Genomic DNA, 18,443 nt, shown 5'->3' with positions numbered 1-18,443 from the left:
GGCTGGCAAAACCCCAATCCTGGGTGAACCCAGTGCAGAAACCAAGTCTGCATTGAAGCAACTGGGCCCTGATGAAGGAATACATTTCTTTCTTTCTCTCTCTCTCTTTTTTTTTTCTTCAGAGTCTCACTTCTGTTGCCCAGGCTGGAGTAGCTGGGATCACAGGCATACACCACCACACCCAGCTAATTGTTCTATTTTTAGTAGAGATGGGGTTTCTCCATGTTGGCCAGGCTGGTCTCAAACTCCTGACCTCAGGTGATCTACCCACCTTGGCCTCCCAAAGTGCTGGGATTACAGGTGTGAGCCACCGTGCCCGACCAGAGCAACCCATTTTGTTGGTTGGAATGTGAAGACAATATAGTAAAAAATAAGGTCTTGGGTCCCATTTGGACAAATTAACCATGTTCCATGAATAAGGAGTATCCTCTACTCCCTAACCAGAAATCTAGCATGATTACCCATTAGTCACAAAAATACTGGAATGAGAATGTGTCTGGTTAGTACAGATGGAAGAGTAAAAGCCAAATTCATGCTCCATGCATAAAGCAACATTTTCTACACAGTAGACAGATTTGTGACTTATTTAGATTTGTTTTTTGCATGAATTTCCTATTTTCCTTGCTGTGGACGCTCCATTAATTTCACTGCTTTATAAATAAACACCCTAGTCAAAAGCCTCAAGGAAGGATTATAACATCGAAATAAATCACAGAAATTAGCCTAAATGTTCAACAACATAATCAAATACATTAGTATACATTCAAATGCCGAACTATTAATCTAATATCTAATATAATCTAACATAAATGCTTTCAAAAAATATTTAATAACACAGAACATAATGTCAAATAAAAAAACAGGATCGATACTCTATAAGGCATAATTACAATTTTGAAATCTAAAGCCCACATGCATTCAACTGGAAAATACATACAATTTAAAAAGTAGGGGAAGGAGAGATTGGAATTTTTTTCTTTATATTTCTCTGTTTTCTATTTTTTTTTTTTTTTTTAATAATTAAGGTTTTTCCCTTTTTTTATGAAAGAAAAAAGACACTTAAAAGGTTAAGGGTTTTTTTTTTTTTTTATTGTCACTCCCCATTCCTGTTAGCAAAGAGTAGGCCTTTTTGGGAACAATGTAATATAGGAGGCTAGAGATGTACATCTCCACTGATATAAACTAACAGTAAGTTTCTCAGAAAATTGATTTAGATCGGGACATATTTAGTACCAAGAAATGAAGACTACAATAGGGCCAGGCGCAGTGGCTCACGCCTGTAATCCCAGCACTTTGGGAGGCCGAGGTGGGCGGATCACGAGGTCAGGAATTCGAGACCAGCCTGACCAACATGGTGAAACCCCGTCACTACTAAAAATACAGAAATTAGCAGGGCATGGTGGCACCTGCCTGTAATCCCAGCTACTCAGGAGGCTGAGGCAGCGGAATCGCTTGAACCCGGGAGGTGGAGGTTGCAGTGAGCTGACATTCATGCCATTGCACTCCAGCCTGGGCAAGAGTGAGACTCCATTCAATAAAAAAATAAATAAGAAGACTATTATATTATGAAATAAGACTTTGTGGTACTGAAACAAGGTCTTTCTGCCCACGCTTTCTCTTCGTGTTCTTTGTGCTGTCTTCTGCCGTTGTAAGGGGTTACGCACAGACTGTCTCCCACGCTCCGTGCTGGTACAGTGCTGGGTGGAGGAAGATGAAGATTTTTCTTCCTTCAGGATGATGCTACCCAGTGTGCTGACAGGTGTTGTTGCAGGATCTGATGTTCTGGAAACAGAAGGGCTAAGCCTGGGCGTGCACCAGACACGTTGCTGCCGCCTGGTGCCGTGCCAGACTTACCTCGCTCCAAAGAACACACCTCATTCCTCCTGTCCCTTTTAACCTGCATTGTCAAGGCTCTGTGGATTGATAGAGCACAAACCTGGGAACCAGAAAGCAGCCCCTCACTACATGGCTGCACTCCCAAAGTGGTTTTCACTTGATTCAGATCATTATTTTATTTCCTGTCTCTGAAGGGCCATGTGGAATGGCAAGGGCCAGCTTCATTGCTGCACACCTGCTCCGGCAGCCGCTCTCCTTGTTTCCTGCACATGTAGCTCTGGAGCTAGTTTTCCACCTTCTCCTCCTTTCCCTTCCCACTGTGACCTACCTGCTTTCTTTGAAATTCCATTTCTTCCCATTATTAATGAAAGCCTCCAAAAAGGGCAATATAAAATAGTATTGCCTGTCGGGTTGATCTGACTAATGGCAAATACATTACTGAAGGAAATACAGTGCAGTGAAAGCTGAAATCATTTGCCAGCTTCCTATAAATGGTACCCCTCTGCCAGATGATTGAGTTGCTCCTAGTGAATCCCTGATTCAGTAACAAGGGGCTCACTGGTAGTAAAGGTCCAGAAGTCATTTAAAAGGCAAATTGCACCTCTTCTGTGAACTTGAAAAAGCAAAAGGCTATCATTGCCAAAAACCATGATTTAAAAGACCAGAGATAACGCCCAAATTGAGCCACCACTATAATGTGACAAAAGAATATGTCCCACCTTGCCTGGCCAGCTGGCTCAGGTAACTCTCCAGGTCACTCACGCCGTGGCTGGTGAAGTAACTGTAATACTGGAAAACAGTGACGACTTCCGAGGACAGGCTGGTGGAAAGCAGAGGCTCAGCCCGGTCCAGAATTTGGGACACCAGAGTTCGAAACACTATTTGGAAGGGAAAGACACAGAAGCTTTAAAATATATGACCATTCATTCATTCAACTTTTTATTTACTTATTTATTTATTTAGGAGTCTTGCTCTGTCGGGCACACTGGAGTGCAGAGGTGCGATCTCAGCTCACTGCCAACCTCTGCTTCCCAGGTTCAAGAAATTCTCCTGCGTCAGCCTCCGAAGTAGCTGGGACTACAGGTGCATGCTGCCAGGCCTGGCTAATTTCTTTTGTATTTTAGTAGAGATGGGGTTTCACCCCAGGCTGGTCTTGAACTGCTTGCTCAGGCAGTCCGCCCGCCTCTGCCTCCTAAAGTGCTAGGATTACAGGCGTGAAGCACTGCCCACGGCTATTCTTATTTTTTTTAGAGATAGGGTCTCACTTTGTTGCCCAGGTTGGTCTCAAACTCCTGGGCTCAAGCGGTCCTCCTGCTCAGCCTCCCAAGTAGATGGAATTGCAGGCATGAGCCATCACACCTGGCTCAATAAGCTCTTTATCTTTTACTGTGGTTGAAGATAGAGTGAAGTCGGTAAAGTAAGCAGCTAGATGGTTTTTGCACATGTGCACACCTGTGTAACTGCTATTTAGATCAAGATACGGAGAGGGCCCACACTCCACAAGGTATTCTTGTGCCCCTTCCCAGTCGATAGCTACCCTTCCTTTCCCTTATATATATATCATATATAATGAATAAATATTATATATGCGTGTGTAGGAGAGAGATAAAAAGGAGGAGTAAGAAAAGTGAGAGAGGAAAAGAGAAGAAAGGAAGGAAAGAACGAAGGAAAAATTCAGGGAAGAGAAAGGACAGGAGGGGCACAAATAGGTAACTAACAATCTGACTTCTATCAGCATAAATCAGTTTTGCCTATTCTTGAACTTCATGTAAATGGAGTTAAATAGTACAAACTTTTGGTGTCTTGTTCTTTTATACAACAAAGCATCCGTGAGATTCATCCAAATTATTGCTTATAGCTACAATGTATTTTTTTTTTAAATTGCTGGCCCAGGACGGGTATGGTAGCTTACACCTGTAATCCCAGCACTTTGGGAAGCCTAGGCGGGTGGATCACCTGAGGTCAGGAATTTGAGACCAGACTGGCCAACATGGTGAAACCCTGTTTCTACTAAAAGTACAAAACTTAGCTGGGCATGGTGGCGTGTGCCTGTAATCCCAGCTACTTGCGGCTGAGACAAGAGGATCACTTGAACCTGAAAGGCGAAGGTTGCACTGAGCTGAAATCATGCCACTGCACTCCAGCCTGGGCAACAGAGTGAGACTCCATCTCAAAAAAATTGCTGGCCCACTGCCATGGCTCATGCCTATAATCCTGGCGCTTTGGGGGGCCAAAGTAGGAGAATTGCTTGAGTCTAGGAGTTCCAAACCAGCCTGGGCAAGTGGGTGAAACCCCATCTCTACTAAAAGTACCAAAATTAGCCAGGCGTGTTGGCATCTGCCTATAGTCCCAGTACAAAAGGGGCTGAGGCAGGAGAATCTCTTGAGCCCAGGATGTCGAGGCTGAAGTGAGCTGTTATCACACTACTTTATTCCCCCTGGGGGACAGAGTGAGACCTTGTCTCTATTTTTTTAATCGCTGTGTAATACTTGATGCTATGAGTATACTACAATTTATCCATTCTCTTGTGGGCATTTATGTTGTTGCCAATTTTTGGCTCTTGTGGGTAAAGTTGCTATGAATCCTCTTATAAGTGTCCTTTCTTGTGAATATAGCACTTCTTTGTCTTTACTTATTTAGGAGTGAATTTGCTGGATCCAAGAGTAGGGTATACTGAGCTTTAGTAGAAACTGCCGAACAGTTTTTCCAAAGCGATTGTTCCATTTGACGCTGTCATACTGGTGACATTGTAATGAAAGAAGTATACATATGGAAACAACAATACATGAAAATGTAGTAGCTTTATTATTATTGAGATGAAGTCTCACTCTGTCTCCTCAGCTGGAGTGCAGTGGCACTATCGGTCTCCCAAGTAGCTAGGGTTACAGGCATGCACCATCATGCCCGGCTAATTTTTGTATTTTTAATAGAGATGGAGTTCTGCCATGTTAGCCAGGCTGGTCTCGAACTCCTGACCTCAGGTGATCCACCTGCCTCAGCCTCCCAAAGTGCTGGGATTAACTGATGTGAGCCACTGTGCCTGACCAAAATGTAGTAGCTTTAAATGTCACTGCTGATATGCTGAATTAAAACACGTTCAACATCTTTCTTTTCTTAAATCTGAGTAGATGATGTTTTCCCTGGACAGTACAATTCTGTTTTCAGGGCTGGCCTTTTGTGTGCTTCCCATCTGCAGGCAAATGGTAGGAGGACCCCTGTACCCCCACTTCAGCGCCCACTCTCACTGAAGGACAGGAATTCTCTTTCTACTGCTACCTCATACCTGGGTCTGCAAGTCCTGGATACTCTTTGTTGACAGTTCTGGCAAAGCTGGTCTCCAGCTGCTTAATCACTCTGTCCGCTGAGCTGTGGTACACACCAATAGGGCTGCAGCACTTGGTCCAGAATGACAGCAGAGACAGCTTTTTGTGAAATTCTGGTATGGCTGGAAGAGAAGAGCAACCGGCATCTCAGGACACATTTGAAATGAAGCAGAGGGAGACGTGTTGGGGAAAGGGTATGTGTGTGTGTTCTTTGGGAACCTTTTTTTCTCCCCATAATGCTACATAAAAATGTAGTAGCTTTATTATTATTATTGAGATGCAGTCACACTCTGTGACCTTCACTGGAGTGGAGTAGCATGATCTCAGCTCAGTGCAATCTCTGCCTCCCAGGTTCAAGCGATTCTCCTGCCTCAGTCTCCCAAGTAGTTGGGATTACAGGCATGTGCTACCATGCCTGGCTAATTTTTGTATTTTTAGTAGAGGCAGAATTTCGCTATGTTGGCCAGGCTGGTCTCCAACTCCTGACCTCAGGTAATCCACCTGCCTTGGCCTCCCAAAGTGCTGGGATTACCAATTCCTGTGTGGTTGGCAGATGGCCTGAAGGATAAAGAAGTTATGACAAGAAACTCATCCTGCCTGGGAAGGAAAGAAAATGGAGCAAATGCAAGGCCGTTTTCTGTCAGTGTTGGGAAACACAGGAGTTCTACCCTTGGGAGAACTCAATCATGGGATTTCCTGTAACTCCACACAGAAATCACGCAGGATGAGAGACTGAAACTTTAGGAGAGTTTCCTGAAGGGGATGGGAGGTAGCAGTAGGTGGCTGGAGGACATTTTTACCCTGCCCAGGTGTTCTCTGACTGAAATGACTGAACAGCACGGTGCCAGGTGGTGCAGGAACAGTGTTTCACTTGAATGTGTTACCATCATGAGGAGGGGGCTGGAGGAGGAGAGGACACAAGTCACTGGCGGCCTGGATGTCCTGCCCCTCTTCATGCCCCTCAGAGACCAGCCAAGGTCACCTACTTCTGGGGGAATGGATTTGGGAGGCAGAAATGTACAGGGAGAAGATAGAGGACGTTTTAAGCTTAATCAGAGATTACCTGGAAGACTATTTCTGCTGAGTATCTGATATGAAAAAAGACATAAATTCTGGTCTCTACAGAAGAGCCCCATCACCAGATCACACAAATTCAAAGGCATCTTTCCAGTGTCAATTTCTTCCTTTAAAACTCTTAGAATCAGGAGCTCTCCTGGGGGTGTTTGCATCCATGTATTTGCACCTTTCCCCAGCAGGGTCTGGTAGCATCTTCCATCTGACAGTCGCTGTATGAGTTGTCTTAGCCAGCCCCAGGGAGCAAGAACAATCCTAGTCATCTGTCCCTAAAGGGAACTGTACCAGCAGAAAGTCTGTGAAACTGTGCCCATGAAGTGGACGCTGTTTCTGTTTGTGTGTCTGACTTCTGGAGGTCGAGGCCCTCAGGGAAAAACTGTGTCTGCTGCTTTGACTCAGAACGCTGAAATGTGATGCTGATGAGCTCGATCTGTTTGAAGACCTTTCTAAATCCTATGACCTAAGGATGCTTTTCCGTTTTCCCAAGAAAGCAATGAACATGTGTAGGGAGTGGACGGGGCTAGTGGTGTCATCATTTACATGAGTAGCGGTGTAACTGGCAGATACTTACCTTCCACAACAGAACTGATATTTCCTATGTTCTCATCACTGACAGCTGCGAGTTTCTCCATCACCTGGATCTGCCTAGAAAGCTTCTCTAAGAGACTTCTTGCCACAAATGGGGTTTTGCTTGAGAAAACAATTTGCTGGTAAAACAAACAAAACCACTGTTTCAATTATGTTGTTTTCAGTAGAGCTTTCTCTGCCCAGCCTTGTCCTTCCTGAATGTGGTGATGATACTAAATAAACTCATGCAATGTTTTTCTTCCAGCTTGATCATGTTCCTCATTCCATGCCAGATACAGTTCTGAGGAAATCAGACATGTTTTTGTTGCTCTGCATATTTTCATGCCTGCATAAATTCTGGAACTTTCTCAGTAGTAGGGCTACAAGGTTATTATAAAGCTGCCTTCCTTTTTATGTATTGTGAATCTTGATCTTACCTTTTGAAACATGAGGGACAGTTTAGGCTGGAGTGTAAGCAGAATAGATTTGCCTTAACAAATGCAGTAATTTTTCACAGCATGGTTTTATTTTTGTGTGTGTGTTCAAGCTGAAAATTAAGAGCAGGTTAAATAAGAATGATAATTACAATCAGAGTTGTCTCTTGATAACAAATGCATGCTTACTATGTGCCAGGCTCTAGTCTGAGTCCTGTATGAGTGTTAGCTCATGCTATTTCTATTAACTACCCAAGGAGGCGGCTCCTATTGATATCCCCATTTTACTGATGAGAAAATTGAGGCACAGAGAGGTAAAGTAACCCACCAGAGGTCACTTAAGTTGTAAGTGGGTTCACTTGTGTGTAGTTCACAAGAATGAGAAGGCCTAAGAGAGGAAAGAAATTAAGTCACTTGCTGCCCAATGGTTCTTCTCCTTTCTGTGTCTCTCAGAGACCTGTCTTGATCACCCGATGGGCATAGATGCAGAATGCAGACCTGTACCACCTAGCTGTATTGTCTAAAGTATTTAGACTCTAAAACAAATAGGATTTTCGAATGCAAAAGTCTAGTGCAGCAATTATGTACTAACACCTTTCCTGTGAGTAAATACAATAGCAAGGAACTGCTTTGAGAATAATCTTAGTGATTACGATTCCTAGAAAATGCACATCTTTATCTCTCTGTGATTATATACCTAATGAGAAAGGAAGTTCACACGAGTCAATGCAAGTGAGAAGTTTCTAATCCTCACTCCTTCAGCCTACATCTTTATATCCACCTCTTCTGTTTTTGTACCATTGCTTATCCCCACAGAAAGGCTGAACTGTTGGAATCATGGCCCTAGAACAGGAAGAAATGCTGCACTGGCTGCCTGCAGTGAAAGCATGCCAATTAGTCTTTGTGAGAAAACAGTCACTCCTTTATAGACAAGAATTCTCTGATGTCTCACAAAATAGCTATTTTTCCCGAAAAGATAAATAAGTGGTTTGCTCACTGTCATATCAGGCTCAGCAAGGACAAAGAACTGTCTCCTTCAAATGGTTAGTGGGTAGAAAACAGTTATACGTAAACAAAAATCCCTGTTTTAATCAGGAAAAAAAAAAATTGCACCTTCTACCAGGTTGATTGTCAATCTTTGTGGTGTTTGACCTCAAAACTCAACAGAAGAGCTCAACTAAGTGTTGGCTAACCAAGTGGCAGGAGTTGTAATCGCCAGCCAGTCTCCCACAGCATACAGTTGTCTGAGGCTACTCTGGTGCTCTTCATCTGAGGTGGAGAAGCATATTATCCTACATCTCAAAACACGTGTGTTACCAGGGAGCAACACTGCCCCTCTGCTGGGCTCCCGAGGGACCCCTGGCTCCTCACCCTGACTCTTGTCTTCTAATGGTTCAGTGCTCTTGGGAGTACAGTGCCTCCTCTTTCTGCACCCTTCCTGCCTGGTAATCCCCTTGAAACCATGTTTTTAAGACAGGGTCTCACTCTGTCACCCAGGCTGGAGTGCAGTGGCATCATCACAACTCACTGCAACCTCTGCTTCCCAGGCTCAAGCGGTCCTCCCACCTCAGCCTCCTGAGTAGCTGGGACCACAGGCGGGTGCCACCACTCCTGGCTAATTTTTGTATCTTTGTTGTAGAGATGAGGTTTCACTGTATTGATCAGGCTGGTCTCAAACTCCTGGGCTCAAACGATCTTCCTGCTTTGTTCTCCCAAAGTGCTGGGACTATAAGCATGAGCCACTGCACCTGGTCTGAACCATTATATTTGCTTCTGCATTCTCTTCCTGTTCCACATACATCCAAGCAAGCTGGGAGAAGAACAATACTAGACAGACAAGTGACCAGGCAAGGAGAAAGCTCGTAAGTAGATGCTTGAGGAGAAACGCTTTAAGACAGCTGAAACCCTTCCTGCAACAAAACAATTTCAGAACATTTGCCCCACTGTTGAAAAACCTTAAGTGGCAAACAGCTTGAGATGAGAAGAAAAAGCAGCCCTGTGCTGTGCCTGAATGAGAGCTAAATGGTGATGTTGATGGCCTCGAGAAATATCTCTTACCATTGCTAATAAGAAGTACTTATTCAAGATGCAGGAGACTATGGTTAGATTCTTTAACAGTGTCTTTCAGCTTTCCAGGTGGTGAAAAACTAATTCATCTGACATTCACATTAATATATATTCAGTATCACTGGCTTTCAAACTCCATTGCAGATGGTGGAATACGAATGGCTTCTCCAGTCCCCTTCATCACATGACTCTCATTTACTACCAAATGAGTCAAACGTGAGAGCCAACCATATTCCACCTGTTACTGCTAAGAACTGGAGAGTTAGGTTTGAAGATGAAAACACAAGGTTGTGGAGGGATGGGGATGCCCATCAGAGTTTTTGACTGGGCTCAAACCAGAGCAAGACTGTTCTCTTACTCCTGAGTTCTCATTTCCCTGGCAACGCTAAAAAATGAAAGCACGCTTCCTGACATGCAAACCGCCTGACCTCTCAAAACAGGTTCGTCGCTGCTCCTACCTGCACGAGCTGGGTGCAGTACTGAAGGTGCCTAACGATGGTGATGTCCAGGCTCTCGTTCCCTGTGGTCAGCGGGAGAGGACTTCCTGCCACACTGGTCCCAACTCCTGTGTCTTCGGTCAGCGCTTCACTGAGATGGCCCCTGGCTTCTGGGTGAACCGACCTGTAACTATTGAAAGTGGGTAAAACGTTAACTTTTTTTTTTTTCTGTGCACAAACCACAGGTCATGTCAACATGGTTTGCATCAGGCCTCAACAGCACCCACTGAAAACAGTCTTTCACTTGCCCACCTTGAAAAATAGAGACACCTTTCAAAAATTACTTAATTCAGGCTGGTCACCAATTTGCCTACTGTTAAAAGAGCATGCAAACAAATTGCTTTCAAAGTTCTCTCTCTGCCTCTTAAACCTAATGAACCACTTATGAAGTAATTTTGCCCAGAAGTCTTTGAAACATGCCCTTATTTTGAATGTGTTGCACTTTGCTGCACTGTTGACAGGGTGATCTGCCAAGTTTTCTGGGATTAAACTGTCCTTTATATTTGTGGTTTCCCTAAGGCAATACCATTAAGAAATAATCTGTCAAGGCTTTTTCCTGGCCTCAGATCAGTTGCTACTTGAATACAAGGAAAAAGGAAAGCTGCCAAGAAGAGAGACATGGTGTTCTACTCTGAACAAAAGTTAAAAAGCGTGTTTGAATATTTAGAGGAACAGCTTAGCTCTGCCTGTCATGCTTTGTGTCAACCCCATTGTTGAACTGTCTCAAGTTATATCATGATGGGCACCTACATTTAAAAAAATCGCTTGCATTGATGATCTAATTTTATTCTTAAAATAAATCTGTATACTAGGGAGGGTGAGCACAGTAGTCTTGTTTCACATGATTAGCAGGGATGTTAACAAGAGTGTCCTGATTCAAACAGCTGGACAGGACAGGGCAGAGCTGGGCTCCAGCCTCGCGCTCTCCCGTGTCTACAATTTAAAAAGATCACGCACCAGAGCTTACAGGTTTTGAATGCTTTATTCTGATTCACATTTGCCTCCAAGGGGAAAACACTCAGCTTGTGTCTGGGCAGTCCACACATAGCAGCCAATACATATTTAAAACACACACACACACACACACTCTTCCCTAATACTTCTGATGACATACAATAAGATTGATCAAATTAGACATATTTAATATCAATGAGGTATAACATTTATAAAATCTGTGATGTTTTTGTTGTTAAAATGTTTCTTATAGCAAGAAGAAAAAAAAGTTTAGATTGATGCCTGACTTTGCTATACCCTGTAACTGCTTTTTTTTTCCCCCATATTCTTTCTTTTGGGAAGTCTGTAACAGTTTACAGTAACAAGTATGTAGAAAAATTTTTGGTTAAGAAGCATTTCACAAATTCCATCAAGCTAAAAAATATGAATGCAGAACAATTTATATATGTATATATATATTTTTGAGACAGATTATTGCACTGTCACCCAGGCTGGAGTGAAGTGGTGTGATCTCGGCTCACTGCAACCTCCACCTCCCAGGTTCAAGCCATTCTCCTGCCTCAGCCTCCTGGGACTACAGTGCCTGCCACCATGCCCAGCTAATTTTTGTGTTTTTGGTAGAGGCAGGGTTTCACCATCTTGGTCAGGCTGGTCTTGAACTCCTGACCTCAAGTGATTCACCCTCTTTGGCTTCCTAAGTGCTGGGATTGCAGGAGTGACCCATAATGTTGGGCCTTATTTATTTATTTGAGAGAAGGTCTCACTCTGTTGCTGAGGCTGGTGTGCTGTGGTACAATCTCAGCTCACCTTGACCTCCTGGGCTCAAGTAATCCTCCCATCTCAGCCTCCCACATAGCTGGGACTACAGGCATACACCACCACACCCAGCTAACTTTTGTATTTTTTGTAGAGACGGGATTTTGCCATGTTTCCTGGGTGGTCTCTAACTCCTGAGCTCAAGTAATCCTCCTACATTGGCTTCCCAAAGTGCTGGGATTATAGGCATGAGCCACCATGCCTGGCCAAATGTAGAATTTAAACATTACATCCATTTAATAAATTTTCTTTGCCACGTCCCCAGTTCGCTTAAGGGGTAAATTCAAGTTCTCATGGTCTTTTTCCTGTTTTTATTTTGAAAAAGGAAACCCTCTAGGGACAACAAAAACCCAAAAGAGATTTGTGAAGGTTGAAGTCATAGCTTGCTGTAACTTGAAAACCTGTTTATGTCATATTGTGCCAAAGAAAGATGAGTGGACAGTCTACCCCTACTTTGGGAAAGTGTGTTTTCTTTCACAGCAATGGATGGAGGTGGGCATATTTCAATACTGTGCTTATTTTGCTTTATCTGTAGTTATAAAATTGGACCCCAGGCTCTAGTTCTTAAAATGTGATTAGGCTGCACGAGGACACCTGATGGTGAAGGTGACAATATTTCACCTTCATCCGCTGCTTCCAAAGAAGGTCACATTCTCCACCTAGAGAGCTGCAGAGCCAGTGGCAGTCACAGGTCATTCTCTCTCACATTCTTAGACAAATATGCACCGTGGGACTTAAAGTTGTCATTGATGCATGCATTGATGAACTCAATCTCATGCAAAGACTCACTGGGTTGAAGGAAGCATGAAGGGCTCGGAAAGTGAGGCAAAAAAACACAAAGGCACTGGAAGGAGAGTGCAAGCCAGGGAGAACCAGGCCCAAATCCGTCATCTAGTATGAGTTCGTTCTCCATAACACCGAACCCTATCAGACACATGTGAGGGCTGGGCGCAGTGGCTCACACCTGTAATCCCAGCACTTTGGGAGGCCGAGGTGGGTAGATCACCTGAGGTCCAAAGTTCAAGACCAGCCTGGTCAACGTGGTGAAATCCCATCTCTACTAAAAATACAAAAATTAGCTGGGTGTGGTGGTGGGCACCTGTAGTCCCAGCTACTTGGAAGGGTGAGACAGGAGAATCACTTGAACCCGGGAGGTGGAGGTTGCGGTGAGTCGAGATCGCACCACTGTACTTCAGCCTGGGTGACAAAGCGAGACTCTGTCTCAAAAAAACAAAAGACATGTGTACACATGTATGTGAATATAAACACTCTCATATAAAATTTTCCTCTTTATTTATAAGGAAGTTATTTTTCTTTAAGCAACCCAAAATAGGTGAATAATGTCGACCGTTTTATTGTACTTGACCATAAAAATGAACTGTAAGCCAACTGGTCCCTCATGTGGGGAGTTTTATCTTCCTGGAAATGTGTACCAGGTCCCCTCTGACAGTGACAAAGAGCTAGTGTATCAGCTGTGACAGGAGAAACATGAGGAGATACTGTCTTCAGACTTACCTGTGTTTCTCAGTCTCAGTGTCTGAAAACACGGAGTCAGCACCTCCGCCAACATTACAAACCTCATCACCATCCTCCTCCTCGTCAAAGTCAGAGGTGTTCAGGAAATCAAAGCTTTCTAAAGCACTCTCAACTGTAAGACTTAAACTGGAAGACCTGCTGCGGCTTACGGCGGGCTTGCACTGTAAAGCAGAAGGCACCAGGAGAGCATCAGCACATCCGGAAGGAGAAGCGGGACACGGCGCTCGACTGGAGATGCCACACTTTTTAATTTTTTCAGGCTTTTATTTTTTGTTAGCATTTTAAAAATGCATTGAAAAATCTTTATATCCAAAAAAAGAGGCACAACCATGGATAAAATGGCACAATATCTGGGACTGGTTAGAGGAGAATCCAGCGGGAAGTCAGTAAGTTGAAGAATAGAAAACAAGATTGGCCATGAGCTGATCAGTGGGGAGGCTGGGGGCTGGGCACACTGGGCTCCATTAGAGGATCTTCTCTACTTCTGTTTGAAATTTTTGTAACAAAAGTTAAAAAAAAAAAAACACATGTCAACCACAGAGTCTTGGGAAACAACTGCTATATCCCTCTGCCTCGTGCTCACCCCCAAATAAAATACAACAAGCAGACAAATTTTAAGTCAGTGAGAGAATGCTGAATACTGACCAATCTCTCATTCCAAGGGGCAATGCCTTCAGTGTTCTGCAACAGGCGCTAGTTACCTAAGGCACCTGCTCTAAAGGACCAACAAAACAAAGCCCAGAAACAGGAAGTGGTTCCAATTCACCTAGCCCACGCTCCCTAGGTAAGAAGCCCTGCAATTTTTTTTTTTAATTTAGCCTGACAACTTGCTCTGTCACTCAGGCTGGAGTGCAGTGATGTGATCACAGCTCACTGCAGCCTCAGCCTCCCAAGCATAAGCAGTCATCTCACCTTAGCCTCCCAGGCAGCTGAGACCATGGGTGTGTGCTACCACACCAGGATGATTTTTGTCTTTTTATAGAGACAGAGTCTCCCCATGTGGACCAGACTGGTCCTGAACTCCTGGGCTCAAGCAGTCCTTTGCCTCCCAAAGTGTTGGGATTACAGGCATGAGCCACCACACCCGCTCACAGCATGTAACTTGTCCTGTGAGCACTGAGGAGAGAATTAATGCTTGGGCATGACAAGCGGCCGCCCTGCTTCCTTTGGAGCTCTGCCTCAAAAGGAACAAGTCCCACCACTTCCCTGACCAGGCCCTGGCATCATGGGAGCAATCTCATTCTCTGGCCTGGAGCATTCTATAATGCTGGCCACATGCAGAAACATTGCAAGCAAAACAATGCCAGTTGCTATGGGCACAGAGTTGGAGAGAAATATTTCCAAATATTCAAGAGGATGCTGGGGTGGGTTGAATGGGACAAATTCTCAAGGGAGAAGCACTAAATGTCCTCCATCCAGTTAGGTGACACTCCTTGCTGATTTCTTAGTGCAAGGTAGGAAGGGCCTTGCAGGGATCTGTCTCTGACACTCAAGATGGCACAAAAGCACATGGGAAACGTCTTTCGGTCTTTTAAATCACAGTTGTCTCATTCACCCTCAGTGATCTCCGTCCAAGAGGCAGCACCATTTAGTTTCTGATCGTCAAGATGTTTAGCATCCTAGGAATGTGAAGGAGGGAAAAAAGAGAAAGCTTTGTCCAGCTGATGCTTAAATTCTGGCCGGATACAAAGCCATTTGCCCCAGACCTAAACACACTCACTAGTGATGTTTTCAGCAGTCTCGGGGGAGAGAGGGAGTCAGTCTGGACTTAACCCACTTCAGGGTCTTTTTTCCTAAGCAAGTTGTCTGCACAATGATCTTTTACAGTATGGATGTGTTTAAACATTGGTCATGACAAAGAAAGAGGCAGTTGAGGATTTTAGTAGCAGGACAATTTTGGAACAACAGCAGACCGAAATAATGCTCCGGAAAGAAGTCTCTGGTCACCAGTTTTTAATAAGACTAATAGATGATGTGTTTAGTGTTTCTTGTGGATTGAGCTACTTATCAGCACCCTAGATGCCTGGAATGGGAGCCGCTGTCACTACGGGATTTCTCTAAGGAATTCACTTTAGATGGCATCCATCTGTGTCATACCTCTTTGAAATGAATACCTTTTGCTCACAAAGCAATGCTGGTCAACTGTGCAGAAAAGATAGGTGTTCAGTGGAATACAAGACAAGCAGCCTGCACATACAAGCCCTGAGCAGATGCTTTTGGATCAAATATTTTACAGAAAGCAGATTGACAGTGCCCTTCTGTTTCTCCGAGGCTAAGCCATCAGCTGAACTATCTGTCATGAACGTTTGAGGACCTGGAGAGTCAGGGCTGCATTATCATCTGCCTTGGGGACAAATCTCCTCCAGGCTTAGATCAGCAGGACAGAGTAGAGGATAGGATGGTCAAAAAGCCTTGGAAATGTAGTTTAAGATGCCACTGGGCAGGCCACATAGAAAAACAGTCGTCATGTTCTTTTTTTTCCTTTGAGATAGGGTCTCACTTTTTTGCCCAGGCTGGAGTGCAGTGCTGTGATCTCGGGTCACTGAAACCTTCTGCCTCCTTGGCTCAAGTGATTCTTCTACCTCAGCTTCCCAAGTAGCTGGAACTACAGGTGTGTGCCACCATGCCCGGCTAATTTTTGTATTTTTGGTAGAGGTGGGGTTTCGCCATGTTGCCTAAGCTGGTCTCTAATTCCTGGGCTCAAGTGATCCTCCTGCCTCAGCCTCCCAACATGCTGGGATTACAGGCGTGAGCCACCACGCCCAGCCAGGAAAACAGTCTTAGAGAGAAATGCGACAGCCTTCCGTGGGTTAGTTCTCAGCATGGCCCTGCAACCTGACTTTCAAGCCTTTTTACAGACCAGGTCCCTGAAGAGCTGCTCTTTTAAGAAAAAGGATCAGAGTTCTCTTTTCTTTTATATGACAGTATAAATCAGAGCGGCAAAGAACACAAGGAGTGGCAGTGAGATTTGGGACAATTCAAGTCTGTCTTCTTCTACAGTGCTTTTTTAAAAAAATTAATCTATGTGTGGGAGGAGACAGATAAATTCTGATGCAGCAATAATGATCTCATTATCGGGACCTCCCGCCTGGGAGGAAATCACACCTCTCATCTTGCCCGTCCACCTCCACCCTGTGCTGTCTGACCCCACGGATCGAAGAGGGTATCTCTGGTGAGTCTGTGGATCCCCGCTTCTAAAGTAGAACAGATGATGATTTCTCTGATGATTAATCTGAGATTCTGACTTGGTTATTTGGACCAATTGTGAGAGCAGGCAGACGCCTCCAGCACGCAGTGGCTCCCAGCTCTCACAATGGGGCTGGAGAACTCTGACTCCAACCAGGGAAAGGGCGCCCTGCTCTCCTGACACCCTGAGAAGGATCCTATCCAGGAGTAACAGCTGTGAGACTGTGATCATGAAAGTGCCACTCTTTCACATTTGGGATTAGAATGATTAGCTTGGGGACGGGGGTAATTTCAACATTATCTAGAGCTCTGTTTCAATCCTAATCAATTTAGATAAGTTGATCTGTTGTCAGGAAAATAAAAATTCATATGCACTACTGGCCATTTTAAATGCATGTACATTTAAAATGATGATGAGCTATTAATCCTTTTTTTTTTTAAAGGATTTTTTTTTTTTTTTAAAGGATGCATCCTCTTAAATAGAATGTTGGCTTAGGACACCTATCTCCAAACCTAATCCAATTTCTCGGAAAAGGTACTTACTTTCAGAATATCATCCAAATGCATGACTTCCTGGTTCAGATCCTGAAACTCTTTATACTGCGCTTTGTGTGGTTCTAATGCGAGGAAAAGCCCATTAAAGGCATCCTCTAAGCTTCCATCTAGGAAGGATCTGCAGCCTTCGGGTTCTCCACCCACAGAGCCCTCAGAGAGCAGCCTGTCTGGGGCCACCGGCACCTCTGCGGATGTGAGTCTCCTGACAAGCTGCTTCGTGATGTTTCCTTCCAGCGTGTCTAGTTCCACGGGCTTGAGCTCAGAGGCCTCCTCGGACTCTTGCAGAAGTGCCTCCGCAACGTTGTTCTCAAGGAACAGGTGCTCAGCCCCAGCACCCGAGGACTGTCGGCGGCAAGCCTCCGACGGGGCCGAGGCAGGTTTCCTGGGCTCCTCTGGGTCTTCCTCCTTCACGTGTGACTTTGGCTCTTGGCCATCTCCCAAGGAGTTCCTGGAGGATGTCGAGCTGGTATCATCCGTACCCTCATTCTGGGAGGACAGGCTGCTGTGGTTAAACTCCGCAGGGGTGATGGTAATTTCTGGATTTGTTGAGTTGGAAGGGGAGCCTGTTGAGTGGGTGCTGAGGGCACAGTCCCCATTGGGCAGGTCACTGAAGCTGAGCGACAGTGGCATTTTCTCCTCGGCTGCCTTTGCATTCTCAAAGATGTCATCAGGTAGATTCGACTGCAGATAAAAGATACCTCATTATTATTTTCAATACCCGTGATGCATTTGGCCTGGCATGGTCTATTCCCAGGTGAATGTAAGGCAGTTACAATGAAGAAACCCAGAACTTTCATAATATTAGCATGTTATTAGTTGGGGTGTGTGTGTGTGTGTGTGTGTGTGTGTGTCTGTCTGTCTGTCTGGCAAAAGAAAGCAGACCATCAAGAACTGTTTCTATTGTTGAATCTAGGTGAAAGTTCATGGCAGTAGTCTCAAGGTTTGACATTTTTCAAAAGAAAAGATTGCATGGGGGGATGGAACTTGCTTTCTGAATTCCAAGAGCTCATAATATTTGGCAGCCACAGTACGAATAACATTACCGACTTCTTTTTCTATTTAGGCATGTATCTTAAAAAACTTTCCAACATCCATGCAATTTAGTTCCAAAGATGTGATGTTTTGTTCTGCTTCAATTCTCAAAAATTACTTTTTTGAAAATCTCTACCCACAAATCCCAAGCTCTGGAAAATGTTTTATTAATTTAGTAAGCATGCCATAAATAATTCACGGCCAGCCATAAATTTGCATAGCTTCTCTAGAAATAAGAGGAAAAGACTGATAAATCCAACATCAGTCTTGCAGAGGCAAACCCCAGGGCTCTCGGGGTGCCTAGAAACACCGAGTCGTCTGTCACACAGACCCAGGCGGTGTCATAGGTGTGCCCTGTGCTTCATGAAGCAGAACTCTGAAGAGAGAGGTCAGAAATATCCAGGTAACCAAGATCGTTCGTTTATTCAGGCATTTCCATTTCTCAGTCAGCTCTCCTTGTGCTGTGGTCTGTGCATAATGCCTAAATGCCAAATGCTGCTCTGGGAAAAGGGCTTTTTAGTTATTGAGATTAACCCTTCAAAATGGTTCATTTTTCTTTTTCTTTC

At 44.4% G+C, this 18,443-nt stretch overlaps 1 protein-coding gene across 12 annotated transcripts in view; it reads right to left on the bottom strand.

The window, feature by feature from the left end:
* The window catches only part of RIPOR2 (RHO family interacting cell polarization regulator 2), a 234,457-nt gene that overhangs the window by 17,217 nt on the left and 198,797 nt on the right, over positions 1–18,443 (bottom strand). For 5 of the 12 annotated variants that reach the window (XR_005196438.1, XR_005196437.1, XM_037730161.1 and 2 more), the window contains 6 exons: positions 16,834–17,526; positions 13,084–13,265; positions 9,760–9,931; positions 6,805–6,940; positions 5,120–5,281; positions 2,556–2,714 (listed from right to left, as the gene is read on the bottom strand). Coding sequence is in view for 10 of the 12 variants with exons in the window: in XM_037730161.1 (XP_037586089.1) it covers positions 2,556–2,714; positions 5,120–5,281; positions 6,805–6,940; positions 9,760–9,931; positions 13,084–13,265; positions 16,834–17,526 (1,504 nt within the window). In the remaining 2 variants the exon portion in view is untranslated. Of the gene's footprint in view, positions 1–2,555; positions 2,715–5,119; positions 5,282–6,804; positions 6,941–9,759; positions 9,932–13,083; positions 13,266–13,357; positions 14,724–16,833; positions 17,527–18,443 lie in introns of those variants that run through there. The other 7 variants (XM_017505231.2, XM_017505220.2, XM_037730165.1 and 4 more) reach the window with 3 other exon arrangements.

The sequence above is a fragment of the Cebus imitator genome, unplaced genomic scaffold, assembly GCF_001604975.1.
Source record: "Cebus imitator isolate Cc_AM_T3 unplaced genomic scaffold, Cebus_imitator-1.0 Scaffold335, whole genome shotgun sequence".
Lineage (NCBI taxonomy): Eukaryota > Metazoa > Chordata > Mammalia > Primates > Cebidae > Cebus > Cebus imitator.
Note: the sequence above shows the minus strand (reverse complement) of the source record. Positions and strands in the feature narration are given on the sequence as shown.